This window comes from Prionailurus viverrinus, chromosome C1 (assembly GCF_022837055.1).
Source record: "Prionailurus viverrinus isolate Anna chromosome C1, UM_Priviv_1.0, whole genome shotgun sequence".
Taxonomy (NCBI): Eukaryota; Metazoa; Chordata; class Mammalia; order Carnivora; family Felidae; genus Prionailurus; species Prionailurus viverrinus.
In genome coordinates, this window is record NC_062568.1 from 180327702 (window position 1) to 180353123 (window position 25422).

Here is a 25422-nt window from a genome sequence, read left to right on the forward strand (position 1 = left end):
CGGTGTTTACCCTAAAAGCAACGGGAAGCCACTGGAAGGCTGTTTTCTTAAAAGAGAGTGGTGAGAACCTGCTTCACATCTTCAAAAGATCACTTCAGTTGCTGAATGGAGGACGGCTCTGAGGGAGGAATGGAGGCAGGGAGCCTGGAGGAGTGTGCCTATGCATGCCTATCCCAGGGAGCTGGTGGAGAGCCCACGCCCCCTTGGCCACTATTTCACCATATCCTTCCTGCCAGGGGGTTGGTAAATTTGAGGGTCTGGTGCCATGTAGTGGCTAGGGGGTCATACTGTAGCATCAGACTATAGCATCAGACCCCTAAGAGTTCAAGTCTCTGCTCTGTCATTTCCTCCCACGTGACCCTGCACCTCAGTTCCCTCATTTGTAAAACAGGAAGAGGGCCTACCTCCCAGCATAATACAAATGAAACAAAGTACTCTGTGCTTACCAGTGCGGTATCTGCCCACGGGAACTCAGTATCTGTTTGCTATTACTAACACTATGAATGACAGAAACTCCTCTCTCCACCAGTGAGGGCCAGGAGGACCCCAGGAGAGGGCGATGACCCCTAGACCTCATCCATCCCCACAACAGCCATCCTCACCAGCCACGGGTGCTGGGACCTCCTGTCACCCTGTGCGACAGGGCGGGCCGCAGACCACGGCAGGCATGCATGTGGCACTCACCTTTCACTGTCACCTGGGCTGTGGCTTCGATCATGCCCAGCGAGGAGATGGCCACGCAGGTGTAGTTGGCGGAGCGCACGACATTGCTGAGCTCCAGCACGTTGCGTCCAACAGGCATCTCATCCTCCTTGGTGAGCTCCTCAGCCCCCATCATCCACTTCACGTAGGGCATAGGTGCGCCCACCGCAACGCAAGTCAGGTTCACGCTGCCACCTGGCATCACCTCTTGGCTGCTGGGAGGGATGGAGAAACGAGGAGCCACACGGCGCACTGTGGGAGGAGGGAGAGAGGTACTCACGGGCCGGGCAGGACACTCCGGAGGATGGAAGGGCAGGGGCCCCTCATCCAGGAAGCCCCGCTTGTCAGAGTCAAACCCACCTCAGAGACAGGTGGGGTACAGTCCCTGGGCCCCAGCTTACCACCTCCCACCACCCCACTTTTGGGCTAGAAGTAGCCCCCACACTCAGACCGGAACATAAGAGATTCCGCAACCAAGCTCCCACTTTACAGCCTAGGAAACTGAGGCCCAGAAAAGTCCTTTCTGCCCAGGGTCACACAGGGACTCAGTGCAAGGTTCGGGCCTCAGGTCTACACTGAGGGCCTAGTCTGGGCCACATCCCAGGTTGCCTTCCAGTGCCTGCCCCCACTTGCTCTTGACCCTCTCCAGAGGGGCTAACTGGGGCACCAGTGAGAGAAGTCCAGGCACCCGAGGGTGGAGGACCTCAGAGCATGGCTGGGGCAGGGGAGAGGGTCTGCCCAGGAGTGACATGGCCACCTTCTCTGGAGTCACTGCCTCCACCTCCAGGCTGTGACCCGAGGTGAGAGATGAGGGCAAGGGGCAAGACCATTTGCCAGGACCTCAACCAGGCTCAAGGCACAGCCTGGGAACCCAAGGGGAAGAGCTGCCCCTCAGAAGGGGCTGGGTAAGGGGTCAGGGCAGGCCAGGGACGTGGTCCGCGGGCAGGATGGGCATGACGATGGCAGTAACACGATGAGGGCGCCGAACAGACGGCTTTCTGCGCCAATGAACAAGGGTCTCAAGAGGGAGGGTAGCTGTGCCTGGCCACGACCTCTGGTCTTGGGCTTTCCAGGCCAGAAGCTGTTCTGAGCTTCTCAGGCCAAGTTGTAGCCTGGAACCCCCCCCCACCGAAAGTTGGAAGCTGGGCACAGACATTTGGAACATGCAGAAGGAGGGAAGGCAGGCAAGACCTAGCCATGGGCAGGCATGCGTGGCATGCTGACGGGTCATGCAGCTGGTGGGCGGGGGCACCCCTACAGACAGTGCTGGAGAAGGCAGGCAGCGAGGCTAAGGAACCAAAAGGCGGCACCGAAAGTGCGTGCGGGTCTCCAAGGACCCTTGCTGGGGAGCCAGGGCATGCAAAGGACCCATGCTGTCACATCAGGAGCACCTCCACCATAGGTTCCAGACTCTGCTGCTCAGACAGCCCAAACCACAGAATCAGAGCTGGAAGGGACCACAGAAACCACCTGGTCCCATCTCTGACCTCACTGCACAGGGGTCAAGCTGCAGCCCAGAGACTAGACACCCAACAAATCACCAGGTCCTGTTAGCGCGTGTCTAAAGTATCTTTCAAACCCACTAAATTTCTTTCCAGACCCAGAGGCCACTGCCCCCACCAGAGTCTCGGCCACGGTGGCTTCCTCCAGGCCCCTCCACAAACAGCACAGTTCTGCTCACGTTACTTCCCTGTTAAAACACCTGCATGGTTCCTCAGGCCACATGACCAGACCCCACCTCACTCAGCTCCTGCCCCAACTCTGTCCACACCACCTCACTCCGAGACCTCTAGACAGAACCCCCAAGAAAGCCACGTGTGACTGGCATCATGGGCTGAGTCTACTTCCCTCTGTGTCCCCAGGCTCACTTGGGATCTCAATGTGCCTCATGGACATCTAGTGTTCTGCCTTCTAGAATTGGCCTCTTCATCTTCTTTAGGGGAACTGCCTCTCCTCCCATTCTTGCTACATGGGGCATGTGACCCAGATCGGGTTAACGAGATATATAGCCTTTGGACTTCTGCAAAAACTATTAGAACAGCTTTCTTTCTATACTGCCGTGGCTAACCTTAGAGGGACTGGGGACCACCTTTTGTGACGCTTGGAAGAACACACTTGAGAACAAAGAAGTCAATTGAGGAGAACAGAGCTAAGACACACACCAGAGCCTGACCAAACTGTTTAAATATCTGGATCCAGCCCTGCCTGAAATCTACCTCTACATATTTGAGTTTGGTTAAGACAAGAATCTCCTTGTTCTGCTTAAGCCAATTAAGTAGGTTTCTGTCACTTGTCCCAAAGCTGGGAGTCCACATGGAACAATGACAACATGTCACAGGTAGAGAGTTCTGCATGGCAGAGAATAGTTGGATCCTGGGCACAGCTGGCAGGAGGGACCCACAAGAGCACCCTTCGAGCACTCACTCCCTCGAATGATACCAGAGTGAGACTGGGATGCACAGACAGAAGCACTGCCCAGCCTGGTGCTGCGGGCCCTCCCTGAGCTCCGGGGTTGGGCCTGGGGGGCTGGCAGTGGGAGGAGAGGTACGGGCAGGCAGGTCTATTTGCAGACCAGGCCCAGGCCTGCCGACGAAGGAAGGGGTCCAGCACAGTCCTGGCTTGGGCGGACAGGCACAGGGGAGCAGTCTTAACTGATCAGGTCTTTATTCTTAGCCCATGTCCTCCTCGTTCATGGGCACCGAAAGAAGCTCGGGGAAGGGAAACCACTCTTGAATATCTATTACGTGCTGAAGGCTTCCTTGCTAGAGATGCTATCACCTCCCAATTATAGACAAGAGAACCGACTTAAGACTGATCCTTCTAAGTGCCATGCCCGAATTTACGTATTACCAGGAGATCGTCTGTGTGATGAAAAGCTCACACCCTTTTGAGCCCTGGCTGATAAGTCTTAAAAAAGACAACTGGGAGGCTCTAGGGAGAAGCTTCTGGACAGCCAGGGCTGGCAGAAGATATTCTCCAGTTGGCAGAAGGATGGGATTTGGATGGGGCGCCCGGGTGGCTCAGTCGTTTGGGTGTCCGACTTTAGCTCAGGTCATGATCTCACGGCTTGTGAGTTTGAGCCCCGTGTCAGGCTCTGTGCTGACAGCTCAGAGCCTGGAGCCTGCTCTGGATTCCATGTCTCTCTCTCTGCCCCGTCTCCCCTCACACTCTGTCTCTCTCAAGAATAAACAAACATACAAAAGAAGGATGGGACTTGGAAAGCCTGTGCCAGGGGACACCATGGCTGCAAGCTTGACCCTGGTCAGTGGTGGAATCTTGGGGCCTGATTAGTCCCGGGACATAAAAACAAAGTGCCCCAGGGAAAGGAAGTAGGTCCTTGGCCAATAAACCTTGGGTCCCGACCTAAGCAGTATAGAAAGCAGTGTAGAAAGTGCAGGACTGTACTCCAAATAGTCCTGGGAGGACAAGGTCTTCTGTTCCACTGTCAGGAAGTGGAGGCTCTTCAGAATAAACGTTGAGAATAGCTTTGTTTTCCCTTGTATTTTTCCCCTCCTACCTGCAGGTGGAAGACAGAACATTGCGGGGACTAAGGATGAGGTCAGATGTGACCCTTAGGATCATCCCTAGCACCCAGGCAAGGGTCTCAAGCCCAGAGGCTGCTAGGGATGCACCCTTGACTTTGCCGGAGCACCGGGCTTCGGGCACACACAAGGAGCTCTGGAGCAAGACTTCCCAAAGCTCAGGCTCATCTTCCCTGCAGTGTGAGGGAGGTTAGGGTATGTCTGCAGAGGGAAGGTGGGGGCAAGAGAGGTAAAAGGTGGCCTCCTGGGATCCCGAGTGACAGTGGGGCCCTGCACCCTGGACCTGCCTGGACAGCCACCCCCGCCCTAACAGCCAGGAGTGGCCGGCGCCTCCCTGCAGCAGCCCCATGGTCACTCCTCCCACCGTCCCAGACACAAGGCCTCCAAAAGGGGCAGAACTTGCCCTGGACTCAGTCTATTGACAGAGCAACAGCAGGGAAGAAAAAAGCCAGAGCCAGGAAAAATGCACTTAGGTCTAATCTTGGGCTCCAACAATGCCGGTCTATTACTGTTCCCCGTGCATCTTTACTGCTGACATTTTATAGACAATTTCCAAAACAGGGCTCTGCCATGTCTGGATTATATTTCAGCTGTAACTTTTAAGTCTAATTATTTGCGCTGACAACCCCCTATAATAGGGCGGTGTGGCGCCCGGAGGCATCAGCATTCAGTGGAGTGACAGCCTAATCGCAGGGGGAGGCAGCCCCGCAATCTGCATTCACTCACAGAAATTTCTCTGATGAAAATAACACAACATTAAGGAGGGGATGAGGGGCAGGATCCACTGTATCAAGATAAAATAACTCTTTAATAAATAACCTTGTGGCTGCCGCAGAGCAGTAATTAAATGCCGGCGCACTCGGCACACAGTTTTAAGTAAAGCTGGAAAAATGTAAGATGTAATTATCAGCGCCAAACAAATTACCAGCCCGGCAAATCCCCCTGGAATATTTAGAAACTCATTTCTGCTTTCCCGTTAAATATTTGTATACGTGCTTATTTTTGGTGGGACCACAGAGGGGGAGACAGAAAAGGGATGTGGGACCAGGATGGTGGGGGAACGGGTGTAGGGGGAGGCGGCCGCAGGCAGGCTGGGCTGTCTGCTGATGACTGCTTTCTGGACGCCCCGGCAGATCCGCCTGGTCAGCGAAATGGTGTAACCGAAATGCCCCAGAGCTCAGGAGCGCATATGGACGGATGCTCAGGGCTGATATCTGAGCTGGGGCCTCAGCCCTCCTCCCGACTGACTCTCTTCTCCCTCACGGAGGAAAGGGGACCAGGTGGTCGGAGTCTGCTCCCTGGGGCTCGGCCTAAAGCCCAGTGGACAGGTGAGTCTCCTCTGACCACTGAGATCATGTGACACAGGAACGAGTGCCAGCCTCTGCTGCTGGCCCCAAGGCTAGCAGTAGAGGTCTGGCCGTGAGGGTGGGGCTGAGAACAGAGCCCCATGTGAGAATGTTCTGGAATGGGCTGGAGCAGGGTCTCTGCGGAGCCCTTCCCAACCTGTGGCTGGGCCGGGGCCTCTTCTGGCTCCCACGTGGGCCTTACCAAGTTGCAGTCAACAGTTCGGTCAGGTGTGAGCTCCCTGAATCTGAATGCTCAGCGCCCAGCACAGGCCTGAGGAAACACCAGAGGGCTGGGAGGGCCTGGGCAAAGGGGCTGAGGCAGGTGGGAAGATCTTCATTCAGCTCTGATTGGAAAGGGGGAAAAGACAAGAGTGTAGATTTCCTTCGTGCCCAAGATGATGCCACCCACCTGTGCCATGGACACCAAACTTCACGAGGCCCATCGGGGCTTGGTGGGAACCTCAAGGTCAGGGCAGACCCGCAGGACTTTGTGGGGTGAGCTCATTCTACATTAGCCTTTTCCCTTCGTCTTTCCAGTGGCTGCAGCTGAGCTCGGGCAAAGGTGGAGTTTAGGTGATACGGTTGTGGAGAAAGGCCCCACAGGCGCACGTAAGGCTCTACTGCTCTCAGCTCCCCCAACCACTCCTGAGCCCCACCTGGAACAGAGAGCTGGCCCGGCCCAGGCACAAAGGGGGGCACAGTTTCGTGTCATGCACCATGCCTGCCTGACCGCCCCAGCAGGGGAGCCCAGCTAAGGGGACATGCAGCACGTGGCACATCAGGGACCCAAGCGGCAGAAACATGCAGGGCAGGGGGCCAGCCCGCCCACCCCTGGTCCTGCCAGCCTGCCGGCCCAAACAGCAGAGAGAGGAGCCTGACTGGCGGGCAGGCCTGGCTGGAGCGAGCCTGAGGGAGCTGACCGAGCCCTCTGGGCCATACTGACGGGAGCATCCCATCGACGGGCGAACTGCAGATGGATAAGAAGTGAAAAGGACCAACCTTCTCGCTGATCTGAGAGATGAGAGTTTGGGTTGATGGCAGAGTGCGATGAGGATGAGGAGGGAATAAAAAAAAGACAAGGAGAAACACAGAGAGAGTAAAAACAGGCCAACCTTCAACTGCCCACACAGCACGGAAACAAGACAAGACTCTTGTGCCCCACGCACACGCACGTGCACGCAGGTGCACGCGGACCACGCCGCTCACGAAAGACTCAGGACTCATGGAGGACATGGTGGACAGGGCTGGGTCCCACTGGCAGGTGCTGGGGCGCCAAGGGTGGGACAGGGCGGGGTGAAAGGGGAGCACAGGCGGCCCCCATGCCTCACACACACCCCACGGCTCGACAGACCCAGTGAGCTGGGCTCTGGGGTCGGGGCCCACCCAGCCCACAAACGCACCAAGGCACACGGGCTGCTAGATTCCCACCACCTTCAGGAAGCCCCACACTGCACAGCACCAGCTTGAGGAGCTGGTATGGACACCTATGGGGAGAAAGGCTGTAGAGACACTGCCCCGTTGAGATTCAGCTGTGGCCAGCGGCCAGCTCCCTGAAGAGAAGGGGGAAGGTTGGGCGTGGCCACACCCTGGTCCCTGGCAGCTCTGTGTCCTGAGAGCTGGCGGAGAGAAACGCTGTGGATGGAAGGAGAGTGTGAGTCACTCGGAGACAAAGACGTATGGTGACACAGAAAGGCTGGTCCACCCAGCCTGCCTGGGCCCGCTGGACTGTGGGTGGAGCTGTGGGCAACCATGAGCAAAGGCACGTGTAACTGGATGACGCATCCCCAACAGCTCTCTCAACAGCAGCAGGGGTCACTGGCCACCAAGCACTTCCCATGTGCCTGCCACTGTGCCGGGAGCTTCACACATGCTGTCCCATTAAATGCAGCGGCTGCAGGGGCTCAGACAGAGAGCGGAGCCCTGAGAGTTTGGAGGACAGAGGAGATGCGAGGCACCGAAAACAAATCCAAGGAGGAGATGTGGCCTCGAGCCCAGTGGACACAGCGGGAGAAGAGAGATGGAGGGAGGTGAACGCTGGCAGGGAGGCCGTCTATCTACTGTAGTGGTTCCCAGCAGGTAGGGTCCCCCCAGGCAACACTGGGCAAGGTCTGGAGAGGTTGTGGATTGTCATGGCTAGGGGGTACTGCTGGCATCTAGGGGGCCAGAGGTGCTGCTAGACATCATACAATGTCCAGGATAGCCCCACATAACTGAGTCATGCAGCTGCAAGTATCAACTATGCTGAGGTTGAGAAACCTGGGCTAGAGTCTGCACCAACCCGGATGCCGAGGCTCCCGACAGCTGGAGCCCACTGGCCTGGAGGGGCCCCAGGTGCCTGCGCTGGAAGGAGACCTCACAGCTGCTCTGCTGGCAGCAGGCAGGCACTGGGGGATTTCTCCATGGGCGGCGCACTCACAAGCAGGGTTCAGGATAGAGCTGGTGGCCAGCACAGGAGAGGCAGTCTCAGAGGAGCTGGGCTGATGGGCCCTCTGCACTGCTGGGGGTGGAAAGCAGGGGCTTTGCCAGGACAGAGATGAGGAGCAGTGGGGACATGGGAAGCAAAAGTCCTAGGAGCAGGTTTTCCAGGTATCTACAAGTCTCATTACAAGTCCTGGGGCTACGGGGCAAATTGCTTTTGACCAAACAGGGCAGGTACAGGTTCAGGTGGAGCCTGGGTATAAGTCAGGTCTTGGGGACAGAAACTTAGGGCTGAACCTTACATATCAGGGCCTACAGGAACATGTGTGTGAGGGAGGAAAAGACAGAGCCAGGTTGGGATGGCCTGCCTTAGGGTCCCTGGCAAGTGGGGCTGAACTAAAGAAACTCCCACACTCCCTGCCCCAAAGACTTTGTGGGTATTGGTCAGAAAGGTGATTTAGGAAGACTTGGTGGGAAGGGGGGATGGACCATGGCAGGGTCCTGCCTGAGGACCTTGTGTGGCTGGAGGTAAGAGTTCCCTGGTTAGTGCCTGGCTGGCAGCTACGGTGGCTGAACTCTCCTCATCTCCAAAGAGACCCACCGCCTCGCCTCAAGGCTGAGGCCAGTGTGACGGTGACTTCAGGGACTACCACCCAGTCAAGATAACAATGCAGGGTCCATCACCTATGTCTGGGCCTTTTCCTGCTTCAGTAAGACCTCCTGCAGCTCTGCTCCAGGAAATGTGCCCATAGGACCAGCCCATACCCAGGCAGCAAGGGTTTCTCAGTGGCTCTGCCAGGCCTCTCCTCTCCCTGATGCAGCCACTCTGGACCCGATGATCTTTTGGAAGAAGTGTTCAGTCAGGACCGCAGAGCACTTGGAATGGACAGTCCAGGTGGGAGGAGGCACCTACGGCTGTTCCAGCTGCTCCTCTCTAGGAGGGGACTTGTCAGACCCCTTGTGTGCCAGTCAGAAGCTCTGGCTGCAGCCGTGTGGGGAAGGGCTGTGCACCTCACAACTCCACTCTCTTGGCCTTGTGGGTGGCTCTCAGGCGCCTGGCCTCTCTGCTCGGATGCTGTTCTTTAAGATAGGCCCTGGGTCCACTTAGGCGTGCCTTGATGAGGGCACCTGACAAGGGGGCTGAGTGGGGACCTCCCACCCCACACCCCCAACTCTGATGAAGACAGTTCCATGGTCTCTGAAGCACAATTTGCCTGTCACCCAGTGGGCTGGCAGGCTGGGCCTCTTGGGAACCTGTGCCCTAACACAGAGCAGCTCCTCCATAACTATATGGTTGAAGGCCTGATTTTCCCTGCCCTGTCTGACCATGTGGCCCCAAAGAGTGGGACAGGCCGTTGACAGGGCCTGGGCAGACAGGCAGATGACCCCCTCAAGAAGCAGCCCTAAGCACTTAGCATGATGAAGTCATCGCTGCAAGGAAGCCGCGTCCACTTTCCTTTTCAAATCCCCTGAGTGGAGACAGTTTCACTTGTAATGATGTCCATCTGTGCGGGAGGGCTAAGTGAGGGGATATGGGAGGAGAAGCAGGGTCCCTGCTGGGCACTGTGCACACCAGACCCTGGGTGTCCTCAAGAAGGAGCAGGTGGCCGGCTTTGGTCACCCGTGGGCTGTGAGCAGAGCAGACACTGGATACTCCAAAACAGTCCCCAAGCCCTCTGTGCTGGGTATCTGGACTTGTAAAAATGCACAATCCATTAAGTGCCAGCAAGGAACACCTGAAACACAGTAGGTGCTCACCTGTAGGGGCTCACAACTACCTCAGACTGACCCTCTCTACAAGGGTCCTGGCTGGTGACAGAGCACAGCTGGCTCTTCCTCCAGGAAGGCCCTGGGCAGACCTGGCCTCCAGAGGGGCAGGTTCACCTGGCCTGGAGGCCTCCCCCCGCCCCCACCGGCTGGGGTAGGCAGGATAGACTCGAGGGATACTGGGCCGGTATGCCCATGTTTACACACAATCATGTATGCTCGCCTGTGCGCGCGCACACACACACACACACACACACACACACACACACACTGACAGTGAGAAGTCTGCTTGGAAGGCTCGAGACTCCCGTGGGGCTCTGGGCCCACGTGGCAGGACCTACAAGAGATACAAATGCTCCCAAGAGCGGCTGCCTCCCAGAGGGCCTGCAGAGAAGGAAGGAAAAGTAGCGGTAGACATAGGGAGTCTGCCCAGTGGGAGCGCTGTGACTTGCTGTGTTCTTGCTCCGGCAGAAAGGTAGGAAAGGAGAGACTGGGCCCACGGCAGCCCCCACCGTCCACACCAAGGGCTCCGGACAACGTGCCCAGCAGGGCCAGTTCAGCTCCGCAGAGAAAGGGCTGGGCTCTGCCTGCATGCTTACCTCGCACATACAGGTTGGCGGGGGCCGAGTAGCGTGTGCCTTTAGAGTTGGTCGCCACACACTCGTACTTGCCTTGGTCCGACTCCTCACTGCTCTCAATCTGCAAGGCACCTGTGGGGACACAGCGACAGAGGTCAGGCCTGGAACACGGGGAGGGGGCTTTGACAGCATTTGGGCTTGTGTTGAGATGTTGCAAAAATCGGGGCCACGCCTGGGCACCAGTGTTGCTTCCAGGAAGCTCTGCCTGATGAGCCCACTGGCCTCCCGGCTGGAAGCAAGGGTCACACTCTGGAACACAATCCTGCTTGTCCTGCCCTGCAGTCTAGTAGGGCCTGTGTGCTGGGCCAGGGGCTCCATCACACCCCCTACCGCCCTGGAGCGTCCAGCACTACAGCCCGTTTGCCAGTGAGCATCCCCATTAGTGCTCCCAGACCTACCGGGCCTGCCAGGCAACGCGGAGCCAGGCATAGGTGGGAGCAGCCTGTATACCTGGGGGCCTGGGAGCTGCAAGTATGCAACGGCTCTCACTGGGCAAGAGCCTGAGAATCCGCCGCCCGCCAGAAGTCCGCAGGAAGGAAGGGGCTTGCTCTGGGGGCCTGGTGCCCTGCTCACAGCACCCATCCTCTCCTCCCACCCCATCCCCACCCCACTGGCCCCACCCATTCCGGCTCCTCTCCTCAGCCTGGTCCTGCTAAAGTGCTTCGACCCACCACGGCTGCTGCATAATTCAGGAGGCTAATGGAGGCTGTAGCTCCCACTCGGGCCAGTGCCCTGAGGGGCTGCTCCGGCCGCAGACGGACAGACAGGAGCCAGGATTCGGTGGGGGGGGGGGGGGGGGAGGGGGCGGGCAGCTGAAAAGGACCCTCACAGAGGTCCAGTTGTGGCAGGTACAGGTAGGGGAGCCCAAGGCAGAGGGCAGGTGGCAGGTGTAACCACTTGACTTGGCCACCCCCCCAGCTCTGGCAGTAAACACTGGAAAAACACTGTTCATGAGCGCACACCAGAAAGCTGTCTGTGACAGTAACACCCCGAGGCACAGGCAACACCCCCTCCCTGGAACAAACCGACAGACAATCAAACCCACACAGGACAGCCCAACGGACACTTAACCCCATAGCACACAGCCTGACAGAAAACCGTCGCCTGCATGGAACAGCCAGGGTGACCCTGACAGCCTCACTGTTCCCAGGGGAGGCTGGTTGATGGTCACCACACCCACACAGGACACAGACAGAACCTGCGGGACTCCACCTGACTGGACTGGTCAGGGGCCACAGGAAGAGTTCCACATCACACTCTAGTGGCCCAGCCCCCAGGGGAGGACCCCCACGGGTCCTGGCTGCGGCCTCTTCACTGCCTGACACCCCTCTCCCACCACCCAGGCCCAGGGCAGCAGGAGGGGCCCTGAATATGCAGGGGGCTGGGCGCTGGAGGTGGGGGAAGAACCTGTGAAGGCTCAACCCCGATGCAGGACAAAGGGCTGGCCTGCTCCCTGGTCCTAGCCTCAGCCCTCCCCACTGGGCGTCAGGCAGCACGAGCATGAGGGCCCAGCGCACGTGCCAAATACCCATCTCCTCCAAGAACAGCCCTGTCGGGCACTCAACAGGTCATGTGTATGGGATGGATGGACGTTGTTACAGAAAATGTTCATTTGAGCAGGTGGGGTCAGGCCCCTGGCTAGTGGTGGGGTGGGGGTGGGGGTGCTGCACTGGGTCGGCTCAGCTGGGGAGCGAGGGGAGACACAGTGGCTGATGACACAGGCAGGGACGAGAAGTAGTGCCTGGGTGGGACCCCTGCTGGAGGAGGAGGCTTCCCCCCCCCCCCCCCCCACGTGCTGAGAAACAGGACTGGTCAGGGGACCCAGTTCAGACCCTGAGCCTATATGCACACAGAAACTCCCAAACCTGGAGTCAACACCAAGCCCCAGCAGCAGGGACATGAACTGGTACAGGCTGAGAGGACGGGTGGGGGTTCTGCAGGGTCAGTCCTGTCCTTGGAGGGTGATGGACAAGACGCCCCACAGGGAGGCAGCTGTTCCTCAGCCCAGCTTCTGTCCTGAGACCACCCTGGCCCTGGACTGAGGGGTCTAGAGGTACCCGAGGATGCTGAGAGACGTGTGAAGAGATGAAGTGAATAAAATCAGTGCAGAAGCAACCATTTTACAGCGTGGCTGCTCCAAGCCAGACACTGCCCAGACCCCTGTCTCCTCCTCTAAATCTCATGAGCCCTGAGGTGGGCCCTGGCCCCGATTTAAAGATGAGGAAGCAGACTTCTGAGAGATGGATTGATTTTCTGAAGGTCACACAGGTGAGTCAAACTCGCACCCAGATCTCTGAGTCCAGAGTCTGATTTCTGAAGCCCCAGGCTGCGGGGCTCTGGAAGCAGCCGGGGCTGGCAGGTCATTTGATCTGGTCACAGCAGACCCTGGTTATTCTGTGTTACTGCAGCACCTACACTAAAGTCTTCACTGCATGTTCCTCCTAGCGTGTGCTGAGCTAATGGGATTTATAGGATGGTCCTCACCCTGTCCTAGGGCCAGGAGGTTAAAAGGAAGTCAAGCAGTCATTGAGGGCCCCAAGAAAAAGGAGCTTCTTGGGAGGCAAGGCAAGGCAAGGCCTGGTCACGCTGCCCCACTTCCTGGGAAGACTCTCCATCTGTGACCGGGCTTGGGGATCAGCACTTGGCTTCGCTGTGGGAGCTGACAGGGTCCCTTCTGTGGGGTTGGCCTGGAAGGCCCAGGAAGCAGGGCTTGCCATCCCCGAGGCAGGGCTCAGTGGAGTTATTTCTACAGTCCAGACTTGCAATGGATGAGTCCACAGGAGGGAATGACCAAGAGTGGAGGTGTGTGGTGGCCGGTGGTGCTGAGGGGACCGGAGCTGGAGATGAGGAGGCTGGAGAGGTCGGGATGGGCATGGGGGAGGTGACGGACTGGACGGGATGGAGTGGTGGTGACAGCAGTGGCGTGGCGTGGCGTGGCGAGATGCACGGACAGCATTCTTACCTCTGATTGGTGAACCACCTGGCGAGGTAATTTGAATGCAAATAAGATCAGAGAGAAGCATTAGTACAAAAGGAAGGAAAGCCACAAAAAGCCAAACCAGATAAAATAAAACATGAGAAAGGGCCTTAAATACACGGAGAAATCGAGGCCCGAGTTAGGCCGACGCAGGTGACAAGTGCGCAGGCACCAGGCTGAGCCAGGCTGAGTGCGGGTGAAGCTGTGTCCCCCGGGTCACTGGCACTGCTCTGAGGAGGTGAGGGAGGGTGGGGCCGGGGATATCGGGGCTGGAGGTGATGGGACTCAGGAAGGTGGAATCAGGGCTCCTGCAGACCCAGCTGGCTGAAGCCAACGAGGGGAAAAGTGAATAAAAGTCGTAGCAACCCCACTCCTTAAGGGCACCTAAATTTCACAGGTGGGTAAGATTTCAAAACAAAGCACTTACCAAAAGCAACCAAGGAGGTTAAGCACATAGAAAGGGCTAAAGGGAGGGCCTGCCATAGGCCACCACCACCAGGCCAGGTTTCCCTCAAGCAAAGCAGACATACCAGCCAAGCCCCACCATGGGACTCGGGGTGAACTTACACCCCAGTAGCAAATGCCTTCTACAGCCCACTCGACCCTGCTAAAAAGCGAGTAACTATTGAGTTTACCCCCAACCTGACTGGTGAGAGCCAGAGGCCGGTGTCCCCTCCCTGCCTGTTCAGTGCTTCAAGCCCAGAGGGCCAGACGCACACCTCCAAATGCCTGGTGCAGGGTGGTTACGAGGTCTGAACAGCTGCCTTCCCAGCAGGTGCCTCCTCTGAGGCTGTGTTCGGGCCCCATCTTCTACCTCCGCCTCATCCAGAGGAGTGAGGAGCCTCCGAGCGAGCCTGGGCCCAGGGCTGTCCACCCTGACCCTCTCTGCCCATTGCTACGGGAGGGAAATATGCCAAAAGACAAATCAAACACTGATTACTCTCTCATTAAACTCGATGACAACTGCCTAGGAGGAATTATCCATGTTCACACGGGAAAGATGAAACAAGCTGAGGAACAGCAAGTGACTTGCCCAAAGCCCAAGGTCACATGGCCTGTAAGTGAGGTCGCAGGAACTAACCAGGTCTGGTGCACAGACTCCCCACTGCAGATACAGAGGCTGGAGGGGAGGTAAAGGCAGCTGCTGGGACCTGGGCTGGGGGTGTGAGGGGCTGCAGAGAGACTGGGAAGAACCATCATCACAGTGATCCTCCAGTCATGGTCCAGGGGACCTTTAGTGGCCCTGAGACCCTTTCAGAGGGTCCACAAGGTCAAAACTATTTTCATGATACTAAGAAGTTATTTGAATTTTTCACTTTTGTTGTCTTGTGAATATAGAGTGGAGTTTTCCAGAAGCTCCGTGAAGTGTGATACTGCAACAGAGCAAATGTGGAAGCAGATGTGAGAATCCAGTGACCATCTTCGATCAAGCCCCAAATTAAAGAGATTTGTTAAAGTATAAAACAATGCCACTGTCCTCGTGAAATGTTTGCTTGAGGAAACAATTATTTTTCATGAAAACATATCATTTAACATACAATGGTTTTTTAAAAAATAATTTTAAAGTTTAAATATTTAAAACCTTTTCAGTCTTAATATCTAATATGGTAAATGCTGACAGGAAAAACCTCCAGAAACGAAAGCTCCTTGAGATTCTCTAATATTTACAATCGGAGGTGCTAAGACGAAAAAGTCAACAGCCACTGATCTACTTCTACAGTGCTTGCTGGACATGGCAGGGGGTGGCTGTGTAAATGGCCCAGGACTCGGACCCCTAGCTTCTGGCCTCGGCTCTCCCCAAACCTAACCTGCTGTGTGACGAGTCTCCGGACCTCTCGGAAGAGTCATTTCTCTACCAAACTGAAAGAAGAATTTGCCTTACCATTTCACAAGGTGGGTGTGGGAGACTGGTAGGGACCCAGGAGTCTGCATTGCTCCCGAGAGGTGCCAGTGTGCTCAGGCCAAAGGGAAATCATGACCATGCACCACCAGTGTGCCCGCCTGACAGACCCAGACCCTGATGGGTGAAGAGGGTTGGGGGGCAGGCTCTCTGGTCAGAGCTGGGCCAGCCAGCAGAGTAGGGGACTGCAGGCGTCAGGCCCACCCTGAAGCCTGCTCCGCCCTTGGCTCTGGGTCCTATCTGCCAGAGCCGGTGGGCCTCCGCCTGCAGCCAGATGCTGGCATCTATGCTCAGGCCCTGTAGTCTCAGCTCAGGTTTCAGAGGGTGTGGAAGGAGGCTGTGCTCTGGGTGAGAACGTAGCTGTGTGGATCAGGTTGTCCTCGACGGTGATGAGATGGCGGCTTGCACGTTCAGGCCACTGAGCAGAGCACGGGAGGTCTCCTTGGCGCCCTGTCCAGGCTTGGCAGAGCGTGTGGGCCACCAGCTCCTTTCAGGACCCGGCAGTGGCTCTGAACCCCACTTGGAGACTGGCCCCTGCTAGCTGCTCCAGTGACACCATCTGCTCCTGACTTGATTTCCATTCTCCCTGAACTTGTCTCCGTTCCTCCTGGGTCCACCATGGGCCTCGAGTTCAAATTCCCAACAGGCTCCTATGTCAGCCCGTCATGTCACTTCAGTGAGGAAAGCGCCCGTGGAGCAGAGCTCACACGTGAGTAAGGCTCACACCAGCTGCCTTCCTCTCCAGCTCCTGTTCCGGGGCCACGCCCCGTGACATGTGCTGTAGTTCAGCCTGCAGGTGCCTGACAAGTTCTGGGGACCGGTCAGGGAGGGCCTGAGCTCTGGAGAGGATGGGGCCGTGGAACTCTGGAGGGCCCGCAGCGTCCAGCCACTCCCGAGGTCCCAGATTTGGTGTATGCGATACTAGAAGGCCTCTGGGTGACTGCACAGGGGGGCTCCCTGGCTCTGGATCTCCACGTGTGACCCCAAGTGACTCCCCTAAGTCAGCTGTAAAGTGGGCATGATAATCACAGCCTGTCCTACTTCTCAGGCTTGGGGAGAATCAAATGCAACAAAAGGCAGGAAAATACTTTGTGATCTGTCGGCGATGCGTAAACTGTGACGGTCCCTGTAAACGGCTGAGTGCTTGGGGGCCTGATTCCACTCCACTGAAGGGATATCCCTGTCACATGTGCAGGGCACCCTTTTAAGTGGTAACAGGACAGGGGCAGCAGCGACTGGAATGGAGGGCCAGGCAGCAATGGGGGAGAGAATCCTGTCTGTCACTACAGAGGTGGGGGGATTGAGACCCCAAGGGTGTCATCCTAGGAACTGGACCCTGGGTCCACAACCCTCCAGGTGATGGCTTCCAGGTGGCAGTAAAGGTCAAACGAGGTCTTCCTCAGAGCTAAGAAGCAGGAGAGGTGGACATTGGTCTGCAGGAACAGGGCCCAAAGGTCACGTTCATAAAATAATTTATCAACAAGGGCTCAGAGATACCTGTCCTACAGGTGGGTTTGTGCTAGGAGCTGGGGAGACCTTGCGGCTGCACGGCAGGGAGCCAGACCCAGGCCCTCCCTGCAAGCGGCACCTAGCCTAAGTGAGCAGAACAAGAGCCAGGCAGTAACAACACAGGGCGGGTGCGTCCTGAAGGAGTAGGCCTTACTTAGGCAGAGGAGGGAGAGGCTTCATGATCTGGTGAATTAGAGCAGAGGGCAAGGATGGGGTCAGGGTGGTTCAGGGCAAGTGGGGAATGGCCACCGGTAACAAGAGCCCGGTTCACGGAGCCCTCCCAGTACCCGAGGCAGCGAACTACAGTTTCCACTGCTGTCGTCTCACTTAGTGCTTACTGTCACTCCTTTTTAATGGTGAGAAAACAGAAGCTCAGAGCAGTTAAAGGACTTAACAGAACTGCTAAGTTGGGTAGCTGAGATGGAGGAGGTGAAGCTGGAGATGTGAGCTGGGAAGATCGAGAGGGGTTCCGTGTGCCTTGTTCGGGAGCAGGTGCCCGGCCACTCAGGCAGTGAGAGGCCACTGCGGTTGTCGGAACATGGAGGCACCAAGGGGAAAACTAACAGCTGCTGGGGGACAGATTCCCGGGGGGAGCCTGGAGGCAGGGAGGGCAGTGCTCGGCACTGCGATATGACCGAGGCAGCAGAAGGAAAAAGAGGGGTCCAACATGAGAACCATGTGGGTGATGAGAAGATTTGATTCTTCCTCAATGGAAGAGTCGGGGTGTGTCCCAGGTTTCGGGCTGAGGGGGCTGCCACTTGCCAGGAGAGGGTCAGGGTCGGGGAGAAGGGTGTGGCTGTTTGGGAAGGAAGTCACCACTCATGGCGGCCAGGGTGACACTAACAAGGCAGATAGGTTTTTTTAGTCTAAAGCTCAGGTAAGCTGTGTGGTGTTAGAGAGACAGACCTAGGCATGCAGGAGTGGAGAGGCGACCTGAAGCTGCAGGAGCGGGTGAGCTGGCCTAGGGGAAGGCCCTGCCCATGGGGCAAGGGGAGGGTGACAAGGGCTCCCCGGCTGGAGGAAGGAGCAGGGGAAGGTGAGGCCTCTGGGAAGACAGGAGTGAGAGGGAAGCCAGGGAGAAGGGGAGGAGCAGCAGCCAGTGGAGTAACGGGCAGGCGCCGACTCACTGGGCAGTGAATGGGTGGCACAGGGCCTGGCATACAGTAAGCACTGCATAAATACTTGATGAACAAGCACGCAAGACAGTGTGCCTTCCCAGAATTGCTGCCACGGGCAGTCAGTGCCATTCTGGGGTGGAGGCCAGGCTTGCAGGGAGGACCATCTGCCTGTTTGGGGAGCCTGCCTGGGCGGACTGTGGGGAAATGCAGAGGAGCCGAACCATGCCGGCCACTGGGCAGCGCTGGGCAGCGGTTGCAAATGCTACCGGACCATTTCCTGCCTTGATTATGGCTGTTTTAATTAACTGCGTTACAGCTGCCTCCATCTTGTTGAGTTTTAATTAAATTAAATGAGCTAACACTTCGTAGGCCGTCTCAGGCGGCCATGGCTAGGGCCTGAATCCTGCCCTGCTGGGCAGCTCATCCCTCCCTCCTCCCCTGGGCACTGCAGGGGTGTCCACCTGATGGGAGGTAGCAGGGAGGGGCTGGAACCCCAGAGAGTGGCAGGGGCACCTCTAAAGCCGGCAGGGCCCTGAAAGGGTTAGAGTCACGTCCTCCTTTGCAGTGTTGACATCACAGCTGACGGGCAGCAGGGGCTCTGCTTGGTGCCGGCCATCTTGCCTGAGCCCACTGGCCTGCAGCTAGCAGGAGTTTCTGGACCAAGGTCTATCGGTCCAGCCCTTGCTGGCGGCAAATGCAGAACGCAGCTAAGCTGATTCTGAGCCTCCTTTCCCGCCTGCGCCGTTCCCACAAAAACTGAATCAATTATCCTGGCGGGAGCCTCAGAGGTGGATCGATCAATGGGGCGACACCTCCTGCCTGGTCATGACGGCATCCTTGCTCCCGGGCCTCCGAGCTGGCTCGACTGAGATATCCAGAGGAGACAGGTGGCCCTGGTGGCCAAGGGATGGCAGCAAGTCCTCCTGGCTCTAAGCTCCTGAGATCCAGCCTTTTGAAGCCTGATGCATAAAGCATCTTTGGCCTCTTTTCTTGGCTAAACCCTGCTGCCTGGAGAAGTAAGGAGAAGCATCACGAAGGCCCCCTCGCAGGCCAGGCTATAGGAAAAATAGAGGACGAACGCCCATAGAGCACCCCTGCAGAGCCCAACGCTATGCTGGGGCACATCACTCATGCTGCAAGGAGCCGGGATGGACCAAAGTCTAGACTCTGATGATCCCAGGAAGGTAAAAGAATCACCGATGACTAGACCTCGCTGTCCAGCTCTTTCCTGGGCCAGGTGGGCCTGTACCAAGATCTGGCCTGCCCAGTGGATGCCCTCTGCATGGCTCCAGAAGGTCGGCCCCAGGCTGAGACCTCCTGTGGCTCCCAGGTATCCAGGCCCAAGAGGGAAGGCTGTGCTTAGTTTCAGCTGGACACCTTTTCTAAAGTCTGTGCGGCCCCTTGTCCCTCACCCTCTGCTCACCTGAACGCAGCTGCTTGATGCGGCCATTGCTCGTGGCAGGGTCCACAGGGAGGAAGTCCTTGAACCAAGAGATCTCTGGATCTGGATTCCCGCCTGCTGCACACAGCATGGTGGCTGTGCGTGCCTTCTCCACCACCTTCAGCTGAGGCCCCATGTCGATGGAAGGGAAGCCAGAGGGCAGCTGTTCCTCTGCAGACAAAGGACAGACATGTGAGTTAGGGCTGGCACTGCCTGCCCTCTAGGACCCTCTGCTGTGGGCAGCTTCTCCTGACTCCCAGGTTGGATGGCATCCTCAAGACCCCGGTCTCCCAATTCCTGACTTTTAAGGGTGTTGCCTGCTCCACGTAAGGACTGGGGAGTCCTGAGTCCCACTACCCAGGCCTGCCCTCTCTGGGGCTCGGGCGGGGGCAGGGAGGGGCTACAGTGGGGCCCGTCCTGCCCTGTCAGGGAGTTTCCAGGTCTGAGAAACAATGCCTCAGAGGGGAGATGTCAGCACTTATCTCTCTGGGCCCCGGGAAAAACAAGGATTGATGCTCTGCTGGCCACAGCAGAAAGTGCTATACAGATGCTGGGCTGCACGTGGCCCACAGCTCGTACGGCAGCACCCAGAGCCACAACTGAGCCCAAAAGCCCCCTGTGCTGTCTAATCCCCATTCCCTCTTCTGCACGTGCAGTGTCCCCTCCACTGTTCACATCTAGCCTCTAGCTCTACAGCATAGCAGAGCCCCACATCACAGCCTGAATTCTGGACCTGACTCTGGGTACCCCCTGCTCTACCAATGATCCCTCACCTCACTCAACCCCTGGTCCTGCCCTGACCCATTCTCTACTGCAGTCGTGACCCTAACCCTCGTCCCTCACTCACTGGGGGCCGTGGTCAGGCCTGGGAACCATGTCAGAGCATGTGGAGGCTAAGGAGATAAAAAAACTCTATGAGGAGTTCACCAAAATTTGATGAAGGCAAAACCCTTCCCTGGCTGCCTTTTCCCATCTTGCCAGGGGTTGGCGACTCACATAAGAGTCAGTTCCCTGGAAGCAACAGGTATCAGCGCATCCCCACTCCTGCTGCACCTAGGTTTCTGCACACAGCCCCTGAGGGGCTGCCGGCACAGGCTCTGGACTAGCACAGGCCACATGGGGCTTAACCTCCACCACTAACTAGCTCTGTGACCTGGATGCATTACTAATCCTCTCCGTGCCTCCATTTATCTGGAAACAGGGTTCAAGTGCCTACCTTGTAAAGCCATCTTGAGGACTACATCTGATGATGTATAAGTGCTGGGCAGTGTCTGACACAGAACCTGCACCAATGAATATTAGCTGACGTTATCATTATAACTAGCAACGGCTAAGCCACCAGGGCAGACAGGTACCAAGGCTAGGGCCTGGGACTGGTGAGAGGTCCTCCCCACCAGAGTGTGTGTGTGAGAACTGGGCAGAGTCTCTCTGTCGGTGTGGACGCCAGGCACGTCCAATAGAGGATGGGAACACTGTCAGTCTTCCTCTGGGGCAGGGGGCAGGGGCAAGGCTCTGTGGTGGCAGCGACCAGGATATAGCACCGCCTGGACCTTCCTCTCTTGGGCCCAGGACAAGATGGATGTGTTGGGACACTTGCTGAGGTCAGGCTCCTGTGCCAGGAAAAAGGCACATGGCATTCTCAGAAGCGATTCTAGAAAGTAAAGGCTTGAAAGGCTAGTTCTCCCTCTAGACTCTCAGGGAACCAGGCGGACTGACTGGGGAGGCAGGCAGGAGAGGAAGCTGGAGGAGCCCCAGTAGGCAGGGGCAAAACATCCCTCTATCTGCTGCTAGATCCCAGGAGGAGCTCTGCTAAGGTTCCAGCATCCCAAATGCCCTCTGGGGCATCCCAAAGGGACTGTGGCCCCCTCAGGAGAGGGGGGTCTCAGGCTAGGGAGCAGTAGGATTCCCAGCACGGCCTTGCCTCCTCAGCCTCTCCCAGTAGCTGGCAGGATGCTTACTTCCCCATCTGCAGCCCTATAAATTCCAGATGTGAACCCAGCATCTCCTTGGCTGTAAATATGATCCCACTGTGTCCTGACTTTCAGCTCTGATTTTTAAAAGGAAAATGTTAAACAGTGGCAGGAAAAAGGAAAGTGGCAAGAAAACACGACTTGGGAAATACCAAGCAGGAAGCAGCCTCCTTTGGGTCAGCTGTCACTTGCTTTCACAGAAAGGCCCAGGCAGAGGCCCAGCCTGAGGGGCCCGCCCCCTACACCCTCCTTGCCCTTCCCAGCAGCTGGGGGACACTCAGGAGAGTGAGAGCCACCCTAGCCCACCAGGGTGCCAGTCCTGAATCCTACCCTGCTCAGTTCCTCTGAGCAGTGGGGGCACAGGGGTGTCAGGGCCTGCCAGAGTTCGGGCCCAGGAGTCGGCTGGTCCCCATCTCCACCAGCAAGGTAGATCAAGGGAGAAGGGAAGAAGCGCAAACACCTGCAGCCCCGTGTCCCGGAATCTACTCTGAATTCCTAACACGGGGAAGGTCTTGGGGATTTACGCCAAATTAAGGACAATTAATTTTCCTCCCTCAATTATCGCGCCCTCAATGGCTCCGTCCTTGGCTCAGATCATGCCTCAGGCACTGCCGCCAGAGCCTAAAACCGGCATGTGTGAAGAGCTGTCCATAAAACAGCGGGACCCAAAAGCCAGTCCCTTGTGCCAACTAGGCTTCTAGGCAGAACTGGGAAGGCTGCAGTTCTGCACCTCCAGCGGGGAAAGCGTGTCTCACAGGAGGACTCCAGCCCCTCGAGAGTGACCGCGCTGCTGTCTCTTCCTTCTACGCTCCCCAGGAGGCCTCCGGCACATTCAGATGTAGCCAAGGTCAGCAGCTGTTTACTGATGCCTGTCGTGTGTCTGGCCAAGCTGGGCACTAGGCACGCTGGTGTAAACTGACCCATCCACTGGTCCGGCACATTTATTCCCTGCACACCCCCAGTACCCACAGGGATCAGGTCCACCATAGCCCGAAGCACTGAGGCTAAGGACCAGGGCAGGTCTTTCAGTCAGACTTCACACGATCACTCCAAACCCATCAGCAATCAGGAAAACTGAGGCTCGGATATGAGAAGTAGAAAGTTACAGTTATGGAGCATTTATTATGTTCCACGCACTGAGTTAAAATGCTTTAAAAAAATGAGTTAATCTTTGCCAAAACCCTATGTGGTAGATGAGTGAAGGGGGGGGGAGGGGGGGTGCTTAGACACCCGCCCAAGGTCACACCACTAAATCTGAGGTAGGGCCTGGACGACCCCTGGGGGTGGGACCCCGCCCAGGCAGGGCTGGGTCCTGGGCTCTCGGGAGGGGCGGCCCGGGGAGCAGCGCCACCATCCTGCCACATACCACGCCCTCCGACGGCTTCAGGGCTCCGCGCTCCACAGAAGCCCGCTGCACACAAGCTGCACGCACCCACACCCCGATGTGTGGTCATCGAGTCCCTTCAAAATCTGTCCCCCCCTCCTGCCCCCCCCCCCCAGCTGCGGGTGGAGGGAAGGGCTCCTCCCCCTCCAGGCCACCCGGTAACCATGGCAACGCGAGAGGCGGCTCGCGGAGGAAGGATGCGCGTGCCCGCGTCCCAGCGGGCGCGCAACCGTGATTGGTCCAGGCAGCTGCCGCCCCTCCGGCCCCCGTCTGGGTGGAGCGGGCGTGCCCCTCCCGGGACCCTGTTCCTCCACTCCAACTCCCCACCTCTCTGCTCCCCCCCTCCCCTTAGGCTTCCTTCCCGCTCAACCGCCCAACCGCGTAACTGGGGTTCCCTACACCTGCCTCACAGGCTCAGCCAGGCATTTGCAGTGTCTGTGCCTCTAGGGCGGAGGCCCTTCTATTCTCTGAAAAGGGGGTCCTTGGGAGAGAAAGAGAAGTCCATGGGGCCTTTAAGGGGCTTCAGAGGTACCAGGGAGCCTAAGTCTCTACAGCTGTCTGTGGATTTCACCTGCACGCACAGGTAGGGTGCGCACATTCCCAGGGCTCTCCCGCCAAGTCTGCGTGCTTGGGGTGGGTGCGCAGGAGTACATTAAGGGCTCCTGCACCAAACTGCACTGGTCTTTAGATACTGCAACGGGAGGTCTAAACTCCTTCCCTGCTGTCCCCACTGGCCAGAGGAAGATGACAGGGTGTGTGTGGTGGGGGGAAGGGGGTGGAGGGAGACTAAGGCTCAGAGAGGGGTAGACACTTGGCCGAAACCCCACAGCAATGGTGGAGCTGCTTCAAATCCATGACTCACCTGCTATCTTGGTGGCTTCCTGGAGGAGGAGACAGTCACAAGAGTACTAAACCCTTGAGCATGGGAGGCAGGAAGAGATTTCTGGGGGGAGGGAGGGACTGCCCAAATAAAGGCTAGGGGGAGGGTGGGGGGCCAGTAGGAAGGTGAGGCTGGTTGGAGCTAAGGCAAATGTTGGGGTCCTGACAGATGAGGCCAGAGTAGGGGTGGACAGGGGATGGGCTTAGGCTGGCTGCGATGGCTGGGGGAGGGAGGCTGCAGAGGCCCCTACAAAGCACACACAGGTTTCTTTGTCCAGCTCAGCCTGGATGCCTCAGGCTGAGTCTGGGCCAGAGGGAGGGGGCTGCACCAGGGAAGCTGACAGATGGAGACGCCTTGCAGGGTCCTGGGGCGGGCAGCACCGTCTGTCAGCACGACCTTCTCACCCGTGTTTACCCAGCTTCATGGCGTCTCCGTGCACACGCAGGCACACATCGGCACACACGTACACAGGCTCCCTGGGGTGGCACCATCTGCAAGCCTGACCTCCTCCTCTGTGCATGAGTGTTGGGCCTGGCCTCACCCTGTCTCTGAACACAGACACCTAGAAACATGCACAGCCAGGGACCCACAGAGATATACATGGCGAAAGAGACAGGTGCAAAAATAGAAACCTCCACACGCGTATGGAGGGGCACCTGCAGTGACAAGCACCTGTGGAAACAAGACTCATGCAAGCAGATCCAGAGGCAGTGCACACAGGCACTCCACACACATGTGGAAACATGCAGTCAGAGATACACGTATGCTGAGGTACGTGTACCCAGAGACACAGGAAATGCAGAGACGTGTAGAGAAACACGAAGGAACGTCATGAGTAGCGGGGCAGCTGGTTCCCCCAACCCCGGTGCACTCTAAGGAAACCAAGGCCACCTTAAGCCTTGTCCCTGAGGCAGCTCCATCCTTTGCGGGGTTGGGGCCAAGACACCACCTATCAATTCAGATGCCTTCCCCAGACCTACAGTCTCCCCGTCTCCCAGCTTCCAAGCAGTAAGCGGGGGCCTAGGGAGCCTTGGGCCCATCTTCCTTCACAGCTTTCAGTCTCCATTTTCAGCTTTTTCTAAGAGAAAACTCCCACCTCTTGCAGCACTCAGATTTCATCAAACTTGGCATCTTAAAAGCCTGTTTTGTTTTTGAATCTGAGCTGTTTGGGGCCTGTCAGCAGCGAGAGCCCAAGAGTGGTAGTGAGAGCGGAGAGCAGCCGTGGCCTCCCCCTCCTCCAGGGCTTCCCTGGCACCTCACACCACCCTACTCAACCTGGTTGGTGAGGCCTCAGGGCCACACACACTCAAGTGAATCCTGGGGCTGTCCCTGAGCACACACCTCAGCAGCACTCTGGCTTCCCGGGCCCTGGCCCAGGCTGGACTCGGCTCCTGGGGTTCCCCCACCTTGGCCCTACTCCAGGAAGATTCTTTTCATCCATTTACCCCCCTAGGTTCAGACCACAGACAGCCTCCCACTTACTCCTCAGACCCCCGCCCGCCCCCACTGCTTCTGGCCAGCTCACCAAGGTCAACCATGACTCCACGAGACTAAATTCAAAGGGCACTTTTAGTGTTCATCTCGCCTGACCTCTCGACAGCACCCTGCCCCACTGACCACGCACTCCTCCTTCACATGCCTGTCTTCTCTCCATCCCCGCAGCCTCACTCCAGGTCTCTCTCCTACCTCTCAAGCCCCTTGGCTTCTCACCAGATTCCCAGGGACCACCCCGCCACGTGCTGCCCCCCAACATGAAGCATTAGCCAGCTGGGGCTCCATCCGGGCCCTCTTCCTCCCTCTTGGCTCTGGCTCCCTGAGATTTGCCATTTC

General features: G+C 57.4%; 1 protein-coding gene across 9 annotated transcripts in view; it reads right to left on the bottom strand.

Moving 5' to 3' along the window:
- Window positions 1-25422, bottom strand: part of PTPRF (protein tyrosine phosphatase receptor type F) — an 88479-nt gene that overhangs the window by 31018 nt on the left and 32039 nt on the right. For all 9 annotated transcript variants that reach the window (XM_047871136.1, XM_047871144.1, XM_047871143.1 and 6 more), the window contains 3 exons: window positions 19341-19529; window positions 10375-10485; window positions 685-954 (listed from right to left, as the gene is read on the bottom strand). In XM_047871136.1, the coding sequence (XP_047727092.1) occupies window positions 685-954; window positions 10375-10485; window positions 19341-19529 (570 nt within the window). The remainder of the gene's footprint in view (window positions 1-684; window positions 955-10374; window positions 10486-19340; window positions 19530-25422) is intronic.